At 36.8% G+C, this 23,638-nt stretch overlaps 1 protein-coding gene across 3 annotated transcripts in view; it reads right to left on the bottom strand.

Annotated features, from left to right (window-relative positions):
• Positions 1 to 332: 332 nt before the first annotated feature.
• Positions 333 to 23,638, bottom strand: part of LOC110112195 (cell number regulator 13) — a 42,828-nt gene continuing 19,522 nt past the window's right edge. Inside the window, exons 5-9 of one of the 3 annotated variants that reach the window (XM_028692873.1) lie at positions 11,571 to 11,666; positions 1,569 to 1,640; positions 1,387 to 1,493; positions 995 to 1,088; positions 333 to 711 (exon numbers count right to left, since the gene is read on the bottom strand). In XM_028692873.1, the coding sequence (XP_028548706.1) occupies positions 659 to 711; positions 995 to 1,088; positions 1,387 to 1,493; positions 1,569 to 1,640; positions 11,571 to 11,666 (422 nt within the window). In that variant the 3' untranslated portion in view covers positions 333 to 658. Of the gene's footprint in view, positions 722 to 994; positions 1,089 to 1,386; positions 1,494 to 1,568; positions 1,641 to 11,570; positions 11,667 to 23,638 lie in introns of all 3 variants that reach the window. The other 2 variants (XM_028692872.1, XM_020844329.2) reach the window with 2 other exon arrangements.

Below are 23,638 nucleotides of genomic sequence, written 5' to 3'. Positions count from 1 at the left end.
TTAAGACACCAACAAAACCAAATATCATTCCTTGCAGTAATTAAGATAAAAGAATCGGACAATGCTAACAGGTAAGAATTTAAAAATCTAAGTCCTCACAAATTCTTTCTTGTACTTAGAATTGTAGGCAAGAGAAGAGAAAATGCATATTAGAGATATAGGCTTCATTTGAGACAGCTTTCACACTGCTTTATAAAACAAAATTTTAATCCAACAAATTTTGAAAAAAAAAAAATATACTAAAATTTTGTTTTATAAAGCAGTAAGAAAGCTGTTCCAAACGAAACCATACTGAGCTATACTGGTTTAATGCATTCTGTATGTAAGTCATATATCCAGAAGCGTCTAGAATGATCAATATCCATAGGTTAAAAGGAGTTGTTCAAGAAGACCATACAGCAAGCAAACAGGACCTTGAGTTGTGCAAATGATGCCTGAACCTATAACATATTGACAATGTTTATGCTCAAACACTCTCACTACTCAAATCATGTGGATAATACAGAGGGGGGAGCACCTAAAATGTACAATTTTATACTTGGTAAGTATGGAAAGGAATAGGAGAAGGTTCTAGATGAGATGCCACAGAAAGCTGTTGGATACCTTAGTGTAGAGCTGATAGAAAAGCTGAGGCAGCTTTGCTTTTACAAATGTTACTTCAAGATTCCATATATTGAGAGGTTGGGGGGCTTATTTTTGTCTTCTCCCTGCCTGCATATATAACATTTAAAGATAAGTAAAATAGCTTTGTCTTGGTTGTAGTATTTAATCGGTAAGGTTTCATTTGGGAAGACTTTCTTCTTGCTTTCTAAAACAGCTTTTTAATACAAAAATTCATGAAAAAGCCATTTTCAAAAACAAAATGAAAGCTGTCACAAACAAAGCCTAAATATGTAAGCATTCAATAATATAGAAGACTGAAGATCAGATAACACCAGACATAAAACCACATTAATGGAGCTTATAGTCAATCAAAATGTCTGATTAGTCATACCATAAGCTCCTCGTATCTCCACCTCGCGATATTCTTGAACAAGGGCACAACAACAGCACATAAGATGTGATAGGAAATCATCACATAGCCCTCCCTTGACAAGGAAAATAAATACCATATCAGAAATACTTGGTCAATATTTGAGTAAGGCTTCGTTTGGGAAGTCTTATTTCCTTCTTCTTAAAGCAGCTTTTTAGTACAACAGATAATTTTTTTATATTAAAAAGCTGTTTTAAAAAGCATTAAGAAAGCAGTCCCAAACGAAGCCTAAGATTCACAACAAAAAACGCACTTGCTTTACACATGGATCCTTCCTTTCGGTAAATTTCAAATCAGAGAAAGTATCAATTTTTGCAGAATCCCTAAAGAGGTAATGTGTGAATTATCATTACCGTGATGTTCAACACTTTGCGAAGTTTCCTTCTGACACAACATGTGTAGCAGCAACACGATAAGATTAACGAATATGCCATTAGGTCATTACAGGCATCCCCTGCAGCTGGTTACACCAACGCATTACATACTTATGTATATGTATATATATTTGCAGAATGTTAGCAAAAGTATTACATACTTATGTGCCTGTTTTTAGCAGCTGACGCAATCCTTGAAAAGGTTCCACAAGGGTACATGCATGTCTTGAAACCTGAAGAGTACAAATGATACTGTGATTTCAAGCATAGAAAGCAAATAATTGCTTGTTGAGGACTCAAAACGCAATATAGCTCAAATTCATACATTAATAAGAATCCTTACAAAGATCAAGAATAAAAAAAAAATCTACTATGCATGCCCGATCCAGCACGTGACAATTCAGCAAACTGGTTTATAAGCAGGAGGCCTGAAAAGGTCCATAGTATATGCCATTCAGGATTTTCAAGTCATTAGGCTTGCATGTAGAACAGCAAATTCCCAGCATGCCTTTTGCTGAAAATAAATTGGTTTGTTAGGATTCGAACCTCACCTTTCAAGTTGCCGATTTCATTTCTAAAAACTTTCAGCACTCAATGAGAACAGAACAGCACGACAGCAAAAGCAGGCAAATGATTCCTGCGGTTTGTATTTTGTATTAAAATAGTAAGTTGCTTATAACCATCTACTTGCCCTATATTTATAAAATCAACAGGGATCTATTTTAGTACGCTAATCAATACAATAAATGTAATAAACACACACATGTGACTATATGCACTAAAGTTGATATTAGTTAAAGTATTTCAGATTATAGAAGATATCAATGAAGATCCTTTAGAGATCTTCTCTTCACTGCATTGGCATACAGCTGTAAGTGCTTTTTTATCTAGTTTTTTGTGTTGCGGTTTTCCACTCCCCCTCAAATTGTGGGCTCCGAAAATTCCATATGTGTGATCTCGGCCTCTCCGCGCCATCCGTCTATTTTTCTTTTAAAAAATTTGTGTGACGATGAAGGCGATAAAGAGTTTTAACGAGATTAGGTTCCGGGTGAATTTTCAGAAGGCAGATTGGGTTTTAGATAAGACACTACCCAGAGATTACGCCCTCATTTGGTGAGGACTTTTTGATCTGAGTTCTGGTTTCCTATAGGGGCAAGCCCCTATAGTTAATTACCCCTCCCAATAATAGGAGAGAACTTTTGATTAAGGCTAGTCGTAAAAAAGATCAAATAGGTTATAAACCTATCGTATAATAGCAACAATTTTAGAGTTTAAATTTTGAATTTGGAAGTTGGAAATTTGGAATTTAGAGTTTATCATCATAAACTTAAAGCTGGTGGTGGGGGGAATGAAGACGAGCCCGATCAAGATTCCATGGTTCCGTCGTCCCGAGCTGTCATGATCTCTGGTCTACTTAGTCAGAGGAGGTAGTCGACCCAACTTGACAAAAAGCATCTTGTCGGCAGCCATGGATTGCTTCGTCCAAAAATACCTTGTAGACCTGGGTTGATATTTGTCTAAGGGGATATAGCTGAATCCACCTTAGCTAATAGAGGGCTTGATGCCTATCGAATATACCCTATGATTCATAACTCAAGGGTTTGAAGCCTTTAGGGAACATACGGGCTTTGGCCGTGATCGTAATATAATGGTGTCATTTTGCGGCAAAACCACCCTATCAGAGGGCACGTGCCACGTCCCTATTGGCAAGAGACTGTTTGGGGATGAACCTTAGTGATACACCCGACACACATTTGCTCTTTCTGAGCTGAGGTTAATTTCAAATTTATCACCCCCGACAAACGATTTCGGATGGTGGATGATTTTTTTTTTTAGTTTTGAGTTTTTGGCAGATAGATTTTATTTCAAGAATTTGTGCTTTTGTTAGATTTCAAATTTGACATTTGAGATTTGAAATTTGACCCCTCCGGTTGAGATTTTCGATCAACACGGCCATCATCGGGGTGACATTAAAGTACTTGTATTTTTGTAGGATTTTTGGTTGTGCCTTCTTTATTCATGCTTTCTGATCATCAGACAAGCTTTCTTCTTATGTCATACACTCATACGATGCAAATTTCTTTAGTAATCTCACTCATGAAAAGAATATCCTTATTATGATCATATTCCCTGACAATTATATGCTTCAATCGATCTTACATTTCATAAGATCACTCTTTTTTCCTCTCCTTCCTCATCCTAGAGACCTTTTAATTTCCTGTTTATTTTCCTCTGGAAGCACCTCTTCCTACATTGCCCTGCTACTAGTTTTCTTTAATGGTTGTTTAAGGAGCTGCAAAATTTCTTCTATCCAAGTAAATAGAATCTGGTTACCCTCTTTCTGGGGTTAAGTCAATTACTTGTTGATAGGCCCTCACAATTAAATTTTATCCTAACGATTCCATTGATTGATACGAAGCTTGGCGGGTTATCAAAATATTCACTCAAGTCTATGATATAGACTACTTTCATACCTTCTCCCCTAGTGCAATCATCAACAAAAATAGCATAATACTGAAAACCTTGCGTAGACACATAAGGCGCAGGTCCCCAAATGTCCGAATGTAAAAGTTCTAAAGGATATTTCTTGCGGGTAACAGAAGTCTCAAAAGACAGTTTATGAGCTTTAGAGATATTACATTGCATACAAGAATTTGTAAAATCTATATGTAAATGCGGATTTGACGAAGCAAGAAATTGTAAAGTATTTTTATTAGGATGGTGTTGACCTCGATTTTTATTTGAATGCCCTCGAGAGCCTTTGATCGATTTAATTAAGGCTTGACCATCGACCAATGATGAACTCTATCATAAATGGATATAAGTTAAGTCTTCTTTTATGGAAATCTTCAAAAATCCATTTATATAGAAACCTCTCGGGTATGTTTAATTATGAAGGCTATTTATGACCTATACAAAGTCCATGGGCAAATTTTGCGAGACCTTGCTGAAATTGACCGTTATAGTAGCATCACAGATTATTCTACCTCTGGTCCTCTGTCAAGCATGCTATCCAAGCTCTACCATAATTTTTAGTTATGCTAATAATATTCTACTTATCGGAAATGATCCTAACAATATCCTTAAAGTAAAATACTACCTGCAAAATTATTTTAGCACCAAAGATCTAGACCTACCAAAGTATTTTCTTAGAAAAGAATTTCGTTATGATAAAAAAAAACACATCACTATCTCATCGACAATTCACTACTGATCTCTAAACTTATTGAGTGCAAGCCAACTTATACCTCTATGGAGATTCATACCATATATGGTAACAAAGAACTACTAGATGACCGATCACAATATCAAAAACTGGTTGATTTTTCTGATTGCTACTAAGCTTGTCATCTGATTCATTGCTGGAATTGTTAGTCAACACATGCAAATATTGAAACAGAAGCATTTAGAAGTTGATGAGTGAATTCTCAGGTATATCCAAAAAATTCTAGAAATGAATTATATACTAAAACTGAACACTTAAATTTTGAAGTATACTCTGATGTTGAATTTGATGGCCTTGTTGAAGACATGAAATCTACTTGATATGTTATCAAAAAATTATGTTGATCGGGCATGAATCTCAATGCAAAATCAAGTTGAAAACTTCCAAAATTAAAATTGGGACCATCCAAACTCCGATTTCAGCAAACTTACAATCGAACTGAAAGTTTCAGAAATACGAACCCAACAACACCAAATTCGACTCAATCCGAGTCCAAATCAAGGACCCGGAGCGCTGTTGGAAGGTTCGAACCACAATTTGGAGTACCAAACAGTTTCCAAACATAACATGCTTATAGTCGAATCGAGCGGCTCGACGAGACGAATCCAACGAGCCCAAGATCTCCAAATTCCGACATCATTAAGACCTTCAAATGCCTGACGAACGGTCCATGATCAAGGGATTCAATATTGGTCATCCATCCGACCACTCCCCCCTTTACCCTTGATCTTTCACCTATTTACGGGCCATGCCACTCCATAAATCTATAAATAGACCCCTCATTTCTCTTGAAAGGAGAGATCGAAGCAAGAAGAGAAGGAAGAAGCTCCTCCTCGACCACCACCGGAGTTTCGCCGGACCACCACTTGAGGCCCTCATCTCCGCCGGACCACCGCCGGACCACCGCCTGACGTCGTTGCTCCGCCGGACCACCACCTGAGGCCCTGAGCTCCGTCGGACCACAACCTGAGGTCCTCTCCTCCGCCGGACCACTACTTGACGCCCAGAGTTCTACCGGAGTACCGCCTTACAACTAAGGTCTTTCAGACCCTGGTCTCCTGCCAACTACGGTCTTTCAAACCCTGTCTCGTGCCGACTATGGCCCTTCCAACCAAACAAATATGTCTATATTGATTATTGTAACTCCCAACATGTAATGCATTCTATATGATGTACATTTGTACCGTCAAGCTAAGGCCTTCTCCCTAGGAAGGGCCTCATTTATAATCGACTGCAAATACTAATGGATTCATTCAAACTGGGCCAGGCACCGTGATTTTTTCCCCTTTTCAGGGGTTTCAACATAAAAACTCTGGTGTCTATTATGAACGCTACACTCTCTCTCTTATCTGCTTGTGTGTTGGATCTTCGTACAATACTAAGACGTTAAACTATATATTTCTCTACTGCTACGAATATTCCAGGACGCAACACTACTATATGAATTTTCTTTTACTAGTGACCTAGTCACTTAAAAAGTAAAAAATGGATTATTGTGGTCATGTCTGGTGTTGAGGGTGAATACAGAAATATGACACATTCCACATGTGAAATGATGCAGGTAGAAACTTTTTAGGAGAATTTGTTTCTCCAATTACTCAGCCTATGTTGTTATTCTGTGACAACTACATCACTATGCACACTGCCATTAACCTTATCTTCCATGAATGAACTGAGTATATTGAAGCTTATTATCATTTCATATAGATACAATGTTCTACTCCTTATATTTCAGTTCTAAATAGTTGGCATATATCTTCACCGAGGCATTAAGAAATCTACCACTTTCTCTTCAGGCCTCAAGAAATCTACCACTTGCTAACAGTATCTCCAACTTAAGGATTTTTTTTTCTAAATTCTGATTTGAGTTACTAAGAAGTATGAATAGGCAAAGGAGAATACAGAAAAGAACTTAAGGAATTTAAAATAATTCGGCTTTATAACCTACATCCATTGTGTAATTATTGAGAGAAATTTCTTATTACTCTATGAATGAGTACCACATTAAAGTAAGGTGTTTGAAGGAATATTGGATCCTAGTGCTCTCACAAGTGCGCATTATATGGCTTTCTTCAGGAAATGTTATGGGCATTACAAAAGGGATATTAATTGAACCATTGTTTTCATTAATAAACAAGTGTTTATTTTTTGATGGGATATGAGTAGAAATGATCGAGTCCGATAAGTGAACAACCAACTAGAAATGAATATTGACCAATTATGATTCAAATGAACGAATTGAAATTGTTGAAGAATGTGAGTTGAATTACTATTTGCCAAGAAGAATATATATACCCTGAACTTCAAGTTGAATATGACTCGTGCAGAATATTTGTAATGACACAACATCATAGCTGACCATGAACAATTTTGATTTCATCATCATAATTAAATTTTAATTTGGTTTACATCATCAACTTTTACTGGACTTTGTTTCAAAAATTTTTATGGAGCCAACAAGTTAAATATTTCAGCTTTTCCAAATCATGATTCTGCAACATAGATAAGGGTAAAACTAAAATAATGCCACTCGAAGTTGCCAACTTGTAACTCATAGGCTTCAATAAATCAATTATCCTTCATGATAATCAACACAACTTTACAAATCATAGGACCTAAGAATTTCTTAAAAATTGTACCTTGCATCACTAAGAGCACTCTAAGATATTAGATTCTAACTCAAATCTAGTACATTTCAAGCTCTAACCAATGTCCTAGTCACACCACCATGTATTTATAATCTCATCGTGCCAAAACTAACAATCTTGCATGCAATGTTACTTACCATATAAACATTGTTAAAATTGCCGGAGTAATATTTTTGTTTGAAACAATTTATATTGCACGGAATCTATAAGAAGTATTGCATAGGGTCTCCACCTATTTTGGTGCATGATTTCATATGGTTGTTTTAGAAAGGTTGACATTATTTAATAATTGGCTTTGTTTTTCTGCATTAGAAAAGGAAAGACTTTAATGCTTTGATATGCAAGAAATTCTCCCTTTTATAGCTATCATGAAGAAGAAAGGTTATGCCACATAAATAAAAGGCGGTAGTAAACTTTTTTAGATATAATCAGCCACACGGTGCCCTTGTTTGGAGGGCATGAAATTCTCGTAGGTTTCTCTGGTTTGTAGTTTTAATGACTGAAGGTTTGGCGCCTTCTTGATTTTGACAAAGTAACAAGGATGGGTTCTCTCCCACAATAAAAAATAGCATATGGCTATCTCCAAAATGCTTAATGATGTGTGGATCGTGGAAAAAATAGATCTGCTAAAAGAAATACCAAATAACAAGCTCAAAGGCTTCAAAGATATAATAGTTTTTATTCCTCTTCCTATTACAACAGTTATATATATAAGCTAGCCATAGAATATAAAACCCCATGACCCCTCTTAATAGTAATGTAGAGTGCCACAAAAATGAGCATAGCATTCAATCTCTATCTTTTATCATTCCCCACACAACTTCATACTTGAATAAAAACATCAATCCACAATATCATTTATATAATAAACGGAAGTATTTAATTAATCCAAATTTCATAACATAAATATTTACAGAGCCATTAAGAAATCCAAAATAATACAGTACTGAACAGTCTACATACCTAAAATATAAACTTACAAACAATGCTAAAATTGAACATATTCTGCATCAAGTTTTTCTTTCCTTTCATTTCCTTGTAACAACAATCAATATATAATAACTGGTGAGATATGAGGCTCAATAAGTTATGCAAATTAAATAGCAATTATATTACATGATCATAAAACTCACAACATTGAAATCATAAATTAAACAAACATGATGTTATTTATAAAACATCATAAAATAATATTTAGCTTTAATTTTTACTTCTTTTGAATTCTATATTGAATATCAATATTAATATTTTAAAGATTTGGCTAAACTTTAATCAGGATGTTCAATGGAGCCTAGGTAAACATGGCATTATCGCCATTGAACAACATAGAGGTCCCTTTTGTCTCTTTAGGGGTTCATTTTGCCCTACCTACTATGCAATATTATGTCTCTGGGATTTCTTTTGCCACACCTGCAATACAGATATCATATTTGAGGTCCTTTTTGCCCCACCTATAATTACAGGTATCATATCATTCTTATAGCCAATTTTTTCTAATTTTTGATATTAAGTAGATTTCACAACATAGTAATTCATACATAATATGCACAAAATTCCATAAGAATATGTCTATTGCTATGCTTATATACAAGGATGTCTTAGCAACATTAAATTTAATGAGCTATTTTCAAATTATTATCAATTAGAAGAATATTAAAACAATCATAATAACTCTTATTGTCACAGGTATGCAAGTGATCGTTTATACATGAGAACTTGAATGTATATTCATTCTCATTATTAGAATCTTCATAATGCATTTATCTTTTCAAATAAATTAAGTGATATCATACATATATTATAGAATTAATAATTCATGCGTTTGTAAATTAGAATTTACACAACTTCCTAACAAGCTGTCTCCTACAATCCTCTATTTCTTACGTTTCTACGCTTGTAAGTAGCTTATAATCACCTCTCCAATTCTATAATTTCTACAATTTATAATTCAAATAAATTGTATACAATAAATTTCTACGAGCATAACCATTTTCCTCGTAACTTTTCTTCTGCATGTAATCAATGATACCTATGACACAATTAGATACAACATCTTTAAAGACTTTCACTACTATTTGGAAATCTATATGACAACCATGCATATACCAAAATTACTTACCTTGATTTCCTCTTCCTTGAATTTTCTTCTTCCTTTCTATGTTATTTCCTTTACTGAATCAAGATTCTACACTTAATACAAAAAGCAACTTCAATATTAACCAAATTCTATTATTAAGCAAAATAAAAACTTATGTAATTTACTCAGCCGCAAACCTTCATTCTCTCCCAATGCCACTACTCCACTTCACCCGAACCTTTACTGCTTCAACTCAACAGCAGAAATTGTCTGCTGGCCCACGGAATAACTGCTCTTCACAGCCCTTGAAAGCATCCATTCATAATTAAAGGATTATCTAATTTCATTTACTATATTTCTTACTATAATTACTAATATTTACTTAATAGTAATTTAACTACTACTCTAAAAAATCACAATTCCACTAAAATAAATTTTATTTACCTGAGACTTTGGATATTAAAAATCAATATTGTGAGTTTTATAATCATGTAATTTAACTGCTATTTATTTTGCATAACTTAATGAGACTCATAGCTCACCAATTATTTTATACTGACTGTTGTTACAAAGAAAAAAAAGGGAAAACTTGATGTAGAATAGATTCAAGTTTATTTCACTTTATGTTCTACTGTTTATCATTAAGTCTACATTTGAGGTATGTAGATTGTTCAGTGTTGTACTATTTTAGATTTCTTAGTACCTTTATAAAAACTTATGTTATAAAATTTGGATTAATTAAATGCTTCCATTTATTATATAAATGATATTGTGGTTGGATGTTCTTATTCAAGCATGAAATTGTGTGAGTGATAAAAGATAAAGATTGAATGTTATGTTCATTTCTGTGGCACTCTATATTACTTAGGGGTGTCAATATTTGACACGACCCAAAAACCTAACTCGAACCCTACCCAAAAAATTTCAGGTTTGCGTCAAACCGAACCCAAAAAGGGTTGGGTTTGGGTTCAACAATTCTAACCGTTTCAAAAACCGGGTCGGGTTTGGGTTGACCCTTTGACCCGACAACCTGAGATTGACCCGTTTTTTACCCGAAAAGCAAAAATTTACCCATTTTTTGACCCGAAAACAAACAGTTTTTTGTTGGCACCGGGTCATTCGGGTCATGTCAAGTTGACCTGAACCTGAAGCAGGTCGGGATCGGGTCCGGAAAACTGACCCGTTTGCAAAAATGGGTCAGGTTCAAGTTGACCCAAATAGTGCCGGGTCAATTTCGGGTTCGACCCGAACCCAACCCATGACCCGAAATTGACACCCCTTTATTACTGTTAAGGGAAATCATGGGGTATTACGTAGAACCTCCTAGAGCTTTCTAGAAAACATGTAACAAACTCGATAAACTATTCTTACGGTATACTTTAACTAAGATGTTCCACATCATACTTCTCTTACGTCAAAAGAGCTCGACTCCGTCGAGGCTCGCCATTGGTAGGGAGATAGATGTTGACATCAAAATCAGTCCTCCTAGGTCGAAGATTTTAAATGTAGACAAAGGTTTTTCCATATATCTCTATATGCTTCCACAATCATGGATTTGATCAAGGATTCAGCATCAACAAGTTGGCTTGCCCGACCAATGCAAATGTAGTGCTTGAATGATTTCTTCAATAACTTAATTGCTTCTTCTAAAGGCCCTGCACGATCGAGATATCAACCATGCAACCAAAGTGCTCAATATTTGGTGCAATCCCACATAAAGGAATCATTTGGCCTCCTGCATTTTGTCGTCTTCCATCAGCTCGACATTGCTACATGTGCTAAGGATGTTGGTAAAAGTAACATGATTGGGCTTGACTTTGGCCTCCTTCATCTCTTTGAAGAAATTTAAGGATTCCTTACCCCTACCATGCATTTCTGCATATAAATTGTCCCAATTGAAACTCGGACAAAATACATAATTTTGTTGCATTATTTTTCAGTTAAAATCATTAAAGGTACTTAGGAAAATTACTTGAAGAGAAAACAAATCCATGTACCAGAGATCTCTCTATTAATAAATGATCTAAAGGGATATATGTTGCAACAATCATGTATAGAGGAATGTAAAATTGAATAAGATTTTTGAAAAACAGGAAAGATAAGGACACAAGGCAAAATTGCACATAATTTAATTAAAATCAACGATAGCTAAAGCGCATAGAAAACTAGAATTCATTGCCACATCAAAGAAAAGCAGATCCCTATAACTTACACAAATAAGGCTCTGAACAGCAGCCAAGTAAATCAGAATGCCATTTCTCATCTTTGTGTGATCCTTTCCTAGAGATCAAGTCATGACCTGATGATACTGTGGATATGCTTCTGCATAAGTTTCGGATAAATTGTATGAGAATTTGTAAATTCAATTTTTACATGCAAAACTGGATAGATGGCAAGATATAATGATTCAGACTCAGAATGACAATTCCATAGTTCCACATTAACAAAAAGTAGATAACCACCCAGTTTAAGAAGTCTCTCTTACTTCAGTAGTATCTAGGATGATGACAAGCCCATACCTCAGATAATAAATGAAATCCACTCTCAAGGTTAATTGATTAAATGAAAAAGTGCAAGCACATACATGAACAATTAGCCTCAGATAATAAGAGAATTTGATTAAGTGGTATTCAGTTTAGATCATTTTTTTAGTGCAAGTAGAAAATTGAAAATAAATAATACATATATCTTATATTAATTAAAAGAAATTACCAAAAAAGTGAGCATGACGAGAACAAATCAGCCCATAACAAAAAGCATTTGGGTTTGACCTACTGGAAAGTTACAACAAGGGAATAAAACCGTGAGGCCATTAAGTCAAAACGGATAATATATTGATGGTTGAAAGTTTGGCCTGTTAAAATTTGATCAATTAATACTTGTCTAGAGAAGCACCTACTTCATGTAGGAAGAATTAACAAGAAAAAAAAAATTAAGCACTATGAACGTCAAGATTGACCACTAACCCACTAAATAGAAGCCACGATGTTGTACAAAATAAAGAAACCCAACAACCATTATCAAAACTAAAATGTGCCCACTCTCAATACAGAAAAGCAAAACCCACAACAAATTAAGACTAGAAATTTCTCAACATCTCTAAAACAACTAAGAGATAAAATAACTTAAAATATATTATAATGAAAGGAAATTAAATTAAGAGTAAAAATTACCCACTACAAAAGGTCGTCAAAAGGGTACAATACATCCTTCTATGGAATCTTCTCAGAATTTATGTTGCAACGATATTTTGGTTTTTGAGATGACTCACTATCGTCATAGAAACTAAGTTTCATTATTTTCCTCGTCTTTTCTCAATTTCTAAAACTCAATTCTCTATTTTCTTTCAAAGCTCCCACTTCCAGCAAACTACAACAACAAATATTTAGCAAAATCAAAGCTAATGACTAAAGAAAAGCATTCATGCAAATCGAATATTGTTGTTTAACCCATGGCACCCGACTTTCTCAATGTTTCCCATTTACAGGAGTTTCAAGCTCATCTCGTCTCTACCTCTTGTGCTTAAGTGCTTGACTCCCACCATCAAGGTAAGGCGCTCATCTCGTTTCACTGGGTCCCCTTCTATCAGTCGAGGGCATCACATTCAACCTCCAAAGTTCTCCGTATAGATTAAAATATGCCCCATATTCATTGGTAGATAAATTTTGGTCAACCCTATGCCATTTCTCCTTTAAATAGAGCAGCTATGACTCGTTATTTCTTTGCAAGATATCCAGTAGGATTGTTAACCTTCAATCTTATATTAATAAAACTATTATTACTGGGACATAGTGATTAGCCATTTGCAACTTCTTCAGGACATATTTCATATGAAGAATCTAAGTGCTCTTCTTAGGTTTGAAAGTTAGCATTGATCTCTATAGTAATTTCTTAATAAACATAAGTATACATAAGATCTGATTATTTTAGCTAACCTCCAAAATGCTTTCCTGGATGATACTCCATTATAAGTAAACATCAAGTATCAAAGTGAGAAGGGTGATCTTCTCTCTGAAAACTAAGTATTTAGACAATTGGTAGACAGTCGTTGGAAATTACATGACGGGATATTTCCTTTGCGGTTTAGTAAGCTAGTCAATTTGTGCAAAATCCTCATCATTTATAGATAGTTGTAGTTCGTCAAATCATTTAGTATCTTATTGGGACACAAAATTGTGGTTTGCTTATTCCAACTAGCTATTCTTTTCATCTTATGGCGTATAATGATTTTGATAGGGATGACTACCCTAATACCCAATGACCGGTCACAAGCTAGTCTATGTTTTTTGGTGATTATTTGATCTTAATGAAGGGTAAACAGTAGTCATGTACGTCTAAATCACATACCAAGTCTGAATACTGCATAATGTAAGTTGCATGTTTACATATTATTGACTTCGTGGACTTCTTTTCCTATAATAATCTCACTCTTCATGAGGACAATACCAATGCCATTTAAATTGGTGTTAATCTTGTTTATCATGAATGCATAAAACATATCATCTCCTAAACTCTTAAACATCCTCAAAATTGATGGTATCAATAACACAAGATGATGTTATAAAAATTCTTGCAAGATGGTAATAGCAGAATAATAATAGAATTTGATCTTCATCATCAACAATTACATCAATATTTCTTAAATCTTGAATAATATAAGCAAATAAAATTTTTGTTTATGATAGAGTTAGTTTTAGAAAGTGTTGGTCATGCACAAAGACTCTAGTTAGAACAACAAATATTTTGCAATTATTTCTTACTAGACCTATATTAAGACCTCGTCCGCCAAACATAATTGGATCAATGAGAGAGCTTTTTCATCAATCTATATCTAAACTTATTCACTCACAATTTTAAGTATATTCAAATATCCAAAAATGTCTTCATAAGTCTTTTTTGGCCTAAAAATATCACGCATCTTAGTTCTCCAAAATCTAAAAGTCTTTGGGTAATCAAACTTCTCAATCTCAAACTTCACGGCCATTGCATTCCTCATAAACCTTGCTCACATCTAGGTTGCTAGGAAAAGGACTTAACTTTTACTTTACTTAGAAGAGTTAACTCAGAGTGAATGAAATGAACCGCAAAGAAATCGCAAAAGAGATCAAGCATCATAAGAACATTAAGATTTATGTAGTTCGGCTTAATGAGTGTACATCCTGAGAGAAGATAAAGGATCTAATCCACTAAGCATGAGCCACATATAGTCTACAAAATAAGAATATTCATCAATCTATCTCAAAATTTAAGTATGCTCACTTTCAATTTAAAAAAAAAAGTTGTAAATCTTTATAACCAAATAAGAGGGAATTTAAATCAAGAAAAATAATGAAGAAAGAGTATTAAACTAAAAAAGAACTTGCCCACAATCTTACCTTACGTTCTTTCTCTAGAACACTGTGCCGAAATATGGGAAACTCTCACTCGTCGCCTTCAATCCACTACACGATCTCGTCTCATTCATCTTAAGAATGAACTACACCATAGTTCTATGAAAGACCAAACTATGACTCAATATCTTCTAAACATTAAGTCTAAGGTCGATGCCATTGCTTCCACCGGAGCCCCTCTTCATCCAGAGGATGTCATTCTCTACACCTTGAATGGCCTTCCCTCACAATATCAAGCTTTTAAAATAGCCATACGTACCAATCTCAATCCTATCAATTTAGATGATCTTTACACTCTTCTTTGTAGCGAAGAACAAAACATTGCCCACAAAGCCACTCGTGACCTGCACAATCTACAAATTTCCAAACCTCAAATGGCCCTCGCGGTCTCTTGTGGTCGTGGAAGAGGTCGTAATTCCGCCAGTCGTGGTCGCTCATTTTTCACAAATCAATCTGCCTGCAACTACCCATTTCACCCCGACAAGAATCCAATGGCTTCAGTCATTTGTCAAATTAGTTTCAAGAAAGATCATTCAGCTCTCCGTTGTTGGCACCATCACGACTCTTCTTACAGAGAGGAATCTAAAAAATCAGCCTTATTCTCACCTACGGAATCTACAATTAACCCTGATTGGTTTCTTGATAGTGGTACAACCAGTCACCTTACCTCAGATCTATCTAATCTTATCTCACCCAAATCTCATACTGGAACCAATCAAGTCACCCTCGGCAATGGATAGAATCTTTCTGTTCAACACTCAGGTAAAGGCATTCATCCCACTCCTACCGGTAATCTCAATCTACAACATTTATATCATGCTTTGAATCTTTCGGTCAAATCTGATATATGTCCATCATTTAAATTCTGATAACCAATGCAGTATTACCTTCTCCTCTAACGGTTTTAAAATTCAGGACTAGAAGATCGGCCATCTTCTTCTTCAGGGTTCGTATATTAATGGAATCTATCCTCATCAATTCTCTGCCTCCAACCAATCTCTAGCCCTGTTCTCTACACAAGCTATTCCAAATCTCTGGCATAATCGGCTCGGCCACCCTGCGTCTAGTATTTAGCACAACTTAGCTAAAAGCATCTCAGATATTTGTTTTAGTTCACCATATTATTCGTGTAACTCTTGTAAAATGGCAAAAACCATCATATTCCATTTTCTTCATCTCAAAATTACGTGCCTTGTATGTTTGAACTTGTTCTTTCGGATGTATGATCATTACTAGTTTTGTTTATTGACGATTTTTCTAAATGTTGTTGGATCTATCCACTCTGTAATAAATATGTAAATTTGTTGAATTCAACAAAATGATTGGTCATCAATTAAACAAACGTATTATTACCTTCCGATCTGATGGTGGTGGAGAATACATCAATAATAAATTCAAAACTCTTTGTACCCGTTGGGTATTCACCACCAATACTATTGTCCTTACACCACAACACAAAACAATATTGCCGAACGAAAACATCGACATATCCTTGAAACTATTCATAGTCTTCTCTTTGAAGCCACTCTTCCACCTTCACTTTGGGTTGAGGCTCTTCACACTGTCATCTACCTCATCAATAGACTAACTACTCACACACTTAACAACCTCAATCCATACACCAAGCTGTACAACAAACTACCCTCATATTCTCATTTGAAAATTTTCGAATGCCTGTGCTACCCTTAGTTGCGTCCCTATACCAATTCAAAATTATCTCCCTTATCTTTACCATGTGTCTTTATTGGATACGCTAGTGCTCAAAAAGGTTATCGATGTCTTAATCCAACCACAAGAATAATTTATACATCTAGACATGTTATTTTTAATGAGACTATTTTTTCCTTATAATCAAATTAAATTATCCATTGATCCTACACCTCCTTCACATTATATGCCTCCCCTTCTCCTTGTTCCCACGTCCGAACCTCATCAATCTATCTTTGTTGACCCTTCCTCTCAAGTCACTCAACCCACACAAATCTCTCCTATTCGTTCCTCCTCTCCGCACCCTCACATGACTGACACACCTTGTTCTCTCTCAAATACCTGCACTAATTCTCCTCTACCTATACTACAACCTACTCACCATGGGCAAACTCGATTCAAAACTGGAAATCTTAAACCCAAAACTATCTTCAACCTTCTACATCAACATATTTCCACCGATCCTACTACCGATACCAGGGCTAGCAAATTTGAACATTGCCGGGCTGCTAAAATCACAGTGCCTCATATCTCAACCAAAGATCAAATTGCCGACATTCTTACTAAGTCTCTCTCCATTTCTTGTTTCCAACAACAGGCAACCAAATCGGTTACCCCCTCAGATGCACCAGTTTGAGGGGGCCTGTTAAAATAAGCTCCACGTCAGCTCAAGAAATTGTGTACTCTATCAAGATCTCTAATTGCCATTTGTTATATGTACCCTACACGTGTTTGCACAGGATTCATTTTATTCTTTTCCTTGTATATTTATATGGTTGTACTCTCTTTGCCTATAAAATGAATTTACTCTTTCCTCTTTTCACTGCTCTCTGTGTTTCCATCTTTTGTGATGTAGGATCCTGCACTAGAAACGTTAAGTAAAAAAGAGGAAAAATCAATGGAACAGTAGCTTGTTCCGAAGTCTGCACTAGAAGCAGAAATTCTATAGTAGAAAAGCTTGAAAAACTGACTTGCCTTCTTCTTCCTATCGCCTAAGTATTCCTTCTCACAGGAAGGACTAAAATGGCTAAACTACTAAAAAGCAAACACATGTGCTGCAGAGAACAAAAAGGAAATATAGGTAGTGGAACTATCCTAACTAACAGAAAGTTAAATAATGCCAAATAAGTTGAATCGCAGGAGTCCGGTAATAACATGCTCTGCATCATTCGCCCTCACCGCAAAGAAGACTGCTATCTCCTGAAAGCATTGTGACGTTGCCGTCGTCTGTTGGTATGTACGGGTAGATGTCTGTCACATTGAATGTATTTGAAGTTTGAAACTCTGCGGGTAAGTCAATAACATATGCATTATTGTTAATGCGATGGATCACAGCAAATGACCCAAATTTACGACGAGAGAGTTTGGAATAGTCTCCAGGTGGTAAGCGTTCTCTTCTCAGTCTGACTAGCACAAGGTCTCCCGGATTAAAGATCTTCTCCCTGCGATGCAGATCCGCATGTTGCTTATAGGCTTGATTAGAATCCATTAGCTTAGTGCGTACGTTGGCCAACATCTCCGAAAACTGCTCGGCAAGTGAAGCAGCTGCTTGATTGGTACACTTGGGCAAGGCTGCAAGATCAACAATAGTGTTTGGCATTTTAGTATAAACAATACTAAAGGGCAACCTACCCGTCGATCGGTTCACCATAGAGTTGAAGGCGAACTTACCCTGACATAACACCTCGTCCCAAAGTTTCGGATTTTCTTGCACCAAGCAACGAAGCAAGTTTCCAAGTTTTTGGTTCACCACATCGGTCTGCCCATCCGTCTGTGCGTGGTAAGAGGAGCTAAGCTACAATTGAGTACTCATTCGCTTCCACAATTCACGCCAAAAATGGCTAATAAATTTGACATCACGATCAGAAGTTAGTGAGCACGGCACACCATGTAAACGAACGACTTCACAAAAAAATAGTTTGGCTATATTAAGTGCGTCGAAAGTCTTCTTACAAGCTATGAAATGAGCCATCTTCGAAAACATGTCCACGACTACCATAATTGAGTCGTTACCACAACGAGTGCGAGGTAGCCCCATTACAAAATCTAGACTGAGGTCTTCCCAAATAGAATCGGGCACTGGTAATGGCATGTACAAGCCGGTGTTCTGCCCGCCTCCCTTATATTGCTGACAGATGGAGCATCTTTCAACAAATTTGGCTACATCCCTCCTCATATGCGGCCAAAAAAATTTCGTTTGTAACTAAGCCAACTTGTTGTCTCTACCAGCATGAGCAGCCAACCCTCCGCTATGAACTTCCTTGATGATCTGTTGACGCCATGACGATTTTGGCACACACAGTAAATTGCCTTTAAAGAGAAAACCATGTCTTATAGTGAAATCTTCAACAGGTTCCTTGTTAATGCATTTAGACCATGCTATGCTAAAATCGGTATCTTCTGGATACAGTTCGGTCAAGCCTTTCAGCCCCAAGAATTCCTTCTGCAATTGCGTGACTATTGTCGTTTGCCTGCTCAAGGCGTCCGCCGCCCTATTGTGCTTGCCGCTCTTGTGTTTTAAAACAAAAGTAATTTTTTGTAAGAATAATATCCAAATGGCATGCATCCGATTTATGTTTTTTTGGGTATTGATGTATTGCAATGCTTTGTGGTCGCTGCATAAAACGAAGTCTTGTTGAAGCAAATAATGTTCCCACTGTCGTAGTGCTCGGACAACCGCATACAATTCCTGCTCATACACCGTCCAGCGTTGTCGAGGAAGACTTAACTTCTCACTAAAAAATTCAATGGGTCTGTCTTCTTGAGATAGCACAGCTCCAATCCCAATAGTAGACGCATCCGTCTCCATAGTAAAAGGTTTATCAAAATTGGGTAATGCAAGAACAGGGGTTGAAGTCATTGCATCTTTGACACTCTCAAAACTCAATTGCTGCTCTTCACCCCACATAATTTTTTTCATTTTTAATACATCCGTTATCGGAGCCATCAAAATACTGAAACCTTTTATAAATCTTCGGTAAAAATTTGCCAATCCGTGTAAACTACGGATGTCGGTGAATGACATTGGCGTTGGCCATTCTCGGATAGCCTTAACCTTAGCTGGTTCGGCACTTATGCCCTCACCCGAGATTCTGAAGCCTGAGAATGAAACCACAGCTGTAGCAAATTCACATTTTGCGGTGTTTAAGTATAGCTTATTTTCTCTTAATGCCTTCAATATTTCTGTCAAATGATTCAAATGCTCTCCCATACTATTACTAAAAACCAATATGTCATCAAAGTATGCAACGCAGCAGCGATTTAAGAACGGTTTGAGCACCTCGTTCATCACTCGCATGAAAGTGGCAGGAGCGTTGCACAATCTGAAGGGCATTACCTTCCATTCATAAATGCCCTCCCTTGTTCTTAAAAGTTGTTTTCCACTCGTCACCAGGCCGGATTCGTATTTGATGATAGCCACTGCGAAGATCTAGTTTAGAAAAAACTGATGACCCGGCTAGCCTTTCGACCATCTCTTCCATTCATGGCATAGGAAATCTAAACTTGATGGTTATCTTATTGATTGTCCGGCTGTCCATACACATCCTTCAATTACCGTCTTTTTTTGGCACCAACAAAACCGGTACGACACATGGGCTCAAGCTATGTTGTATTAAGTTCTTTTCCAATAGTTCCTCTACTATTTGCTGCAGAATTTTGTTTTTGTTTGGGCTGAGCCTGTAATGTGGTAAATTCGGCAAGGACGCACTTGGCATCAAATCAATCTGGTGTTGGATTGATCTCATTGGCGGTAATTCAGTCGGCTGATGATCTGAGCACACATCTGAGAATTCCTCCAATAGACTCTGCAGTTCCACCGACACATTAGCTTCAGCTGGGCTTTCCGCCACCTCCTTGACTATCAAGGAAAAAATGGAGGATTCCTTCCATGTAGTTAACATTGTAGCTGTAGAGGAAGAGTGCAACGCAGTCTTGTTTTTTTAAGAATTAATTTCTTGCCCATAGTGATTGGGTATCAGCCGCAGTCGATGACCCTTCCAATCAAATGTATAGGTGTTAGCTCGGCAATCATAAATGGCTCCAACGTCGTATTGCCACGGCCTTCCCAAAATAATATGACATACATCCATGTCCAGTACATCACACAATACTTCACTAGCATAGTGCTTGCCGATTGAAAATGATATTTTGCATAAATCGGTCACGGGCATCTCAACCCCCTTCTTAACCCAACTAATCTTGTATGGGTTAGGATTCTTCGTCGTTTTGAGCTTTAAGGCATGCACCACCGCTCGTGATACCACATTCTCGGTACACCCACTGTCCACCAGCAAATCACAAACCTTGCCACCGATGGTGCATTTGGTTCGGAACAATGCGTTGCGCTGCGAAGTGCACGGCTGTTTTGGTGCTAGCAATAGCTTCTCCATAACACAAATAAGAGGCTCGCCCACATCTCCGGCTACCTCCTCAAAATCATTGTCTTCTTCAATTTCATTATCATCTTCTCCTTCATCAGTTTCGGCGTCCACTAACTACAGTTGAGGTCTCGACGGACACTCATTGGACTTATGTCCCATTTGAAAACAACGAAAACATTTAATGCTTGTAGCCTTAGCATACGGGTTTTCCCTTTGGAACATTAACCTTACTAGCTGTACTATTTGGTCCGTCACTACCCGGCGTTCCAACAGCTGGCTTTGCCGCTTGCGTAGCATTCGGATGCAATTGCTTTGTACCCTTAGCAGAATGCTCGGTATTCCTCCTGTATGAACCAGTCTTGCTATGCCTTTGTAGTTGTAACTCAACCTTTAAAGCATAATTGACGGCTTGGGACAATGACCATACAGAATTTAATTCAAGTTTGTATTGTATTGCTTCCTTCAATCCCCCAATGTACCGCGCAACAAGCTGGTTGGTAGTTTCGTTTAAGTTATTTCGAGCACTTAAACAATAAAACTCCTCCATGTATTCATTCACCGATCGATACCCTTGCGATCAATGTTGATACTGCATATATAGCATTTGCTCATAATCGGTAGGCAGGTAATGTCCATGCAGTAATTGCTTCATTCGATGCCAGCTGCGCACGACTCCCCTTCCTTCTTTTCTCCTAGTTTGAAGCACCTGTTGCCACCATGCGTTAGCGCCCCCTTTAAGCCTGCAAGCCACATACTTCACCTGCCGTTCTGGATTAATCTCCATAATACTCGAAAAAATTTTCTACAGATCTTTCCCAGTCTAAATAATCTTCAATATGCAACTTGCCGTCAAAATAAGGAATATCTAATTTAATCCGGCACTCACCCTGATAGCGATCATTTTCCCTCGGCCGCCTCTGACGCACATGGTGAATTTCTTCTCCCGAATCTGAAGCTTCAACTGCTCGGAAGGTTCAAACTCCTCTTCTGATTCAGACGCATTTAGTATATGCGGACCTCTTTGCCTCTGTCTATCTGTGCGTGCTCCCCTCCTTGTTGCCGGTAATGGCGTGTGATTAATGGTCCGAGTTACATGCATCCGATCAAGTACGGCATTGATGTCGCGCATTCCTTGACGGAATTCCTCGTGAATGCGATGAAGGTCCGACGCAAGTTCGTCGGTGTGCTGCGACAGTTTGTTATGCTCATCCCATAAAACTTCAAGGCTGTTGTTGACCTCGGGAGCCACCTGTCTGCTACTCTCCGCCATCTAGCTCTGATACCAATACTGATGTAGGATCCTGCACTAGAAACGTTAAGTAAAACAGAGGAAAAATCAATGGAACAGTAGCTTGTTCCGAAGTCTGCACTGGAAGCAGAAATTCTATAGCAAAAAAGCTTGAAAAACTGACTTGCCTTCTTCTTCCTATCGCCTAAGTATTCCTTCTCATAGGAAGGACTAAAATGGCTAAACTACTAAAAAGAAAACACATGTGCTGCAGAGAACAAAAAGGAAATATAGGTAGTGGTTATCAAGATCCCATGGTTCCGTCGTCCCGGGCCATCGTGGTCCCTGGTCTACTTAGTCAGAGGAGGTAGTCGACCCAACCTGACAGAAGGATCCTTGTCGGCAGCCATGGGTTGCTTCATCCAAGAGGACCTTGTAGACCTGGGTTAAATGTTTGTCTAAGGGGACAAATTTGAATCCACCTTAGCTAACAGAGAGTTTTGTGCCCTATCGATTATATCCTATCGATTCATATCTCAAGGATTTGATGCCAATAAGGAAGTTAAATAATGCCAAATAAGTTGAACCGCAGGAGTCCGGTAATAACATGCTCCGCATCATTCTGTGTCTCTCGGTTATCACTAACTACACAGCAAGTAATTTTCTGCAACTCAAAAATAGGGCTAACAGCCAAAGGAAAACATGCATGCATATCAGAAATTTCTGCTCGGTAGCATCTGTCTCTCCCAAAGCTTCCTAGTTATAGGAGTTTTAAGAAGGTAATTGCAAAACAAAATTTTATTTAAAAAATGAATAGTAATCCAAAATAACAAATTATCGTAATAAATTTTAAAACCTGATTTTATTTCAAATAACAAATATTAATTTATTAATATCCTAAAAAATATGCTATTTTAAATTTTGACTTATTCCAATAATTATTCTGTCTCGACAATTTTTCAATAAAATGAAAAGATTACAGAAATTTTGCAAAATACAAACATTAACAGCCTTATGTAAACTTTATCTGTTAAGAAAAGAAATAAAAATGTTTAGAAGATTAGAACATTAAGAATAAAATGTTTGAACTTTAGAGAAACACAATATTGAAGGCTTACCAAATTATAGCCATGATCATTTTAAAATTAATATATAATAAAATTTCAATAGCAGGGATGAACAACAAACTAAAGCATTTCATAGTTTAGTGACAGACTGAACACTGTCAACAATAACCTTCTATGTTGATTTATTCATTGAAATTATGGGATTGCTTGATCATAACAGCATAGCAGAAAGTACTAAAATTGATTCTTTTTCCTTTACAAGGTAAGGCGATTAGACATTATGCTGATACTGTAGCTAACCAGATTTTTACCAAAATTCAATGTATTTCCTCCAGCAAGAAAGTGCAGTTAAAGGAAGGTTCTGTTTTCTGTCACATGACTAAGAGAGCATGCAAAGCAGAGCTATTTTCTTCATAATATTTAAGAAATAAGGCCAAAATAGAAGTAGATATATGAGTCATGTTTATATCGTTGGGGAACAACAAAATGAGAAATCCCACCTTGAC

The sequence above is a fragment of the Dendrobium catenatum genome, unplaced genomic scaffold (genome assembly GCF_001605985.2).
Source record: "Dendrobium catenatum unplaced genomic scaffold, ASM160598v2 fragScaff_scaffold_178, whole genome shotgun sequence".
Classification (NCBI taxonomy): Eukaryota; Viridiplantae; Streptophyta; class Magnoliopsida; order Asparagales; family Orchidaceae; genus Dendrobium; species Dendrobium catenatum.
This window is presented reverse-complemented; position numbering and strand designations above follow the sequence as displayed.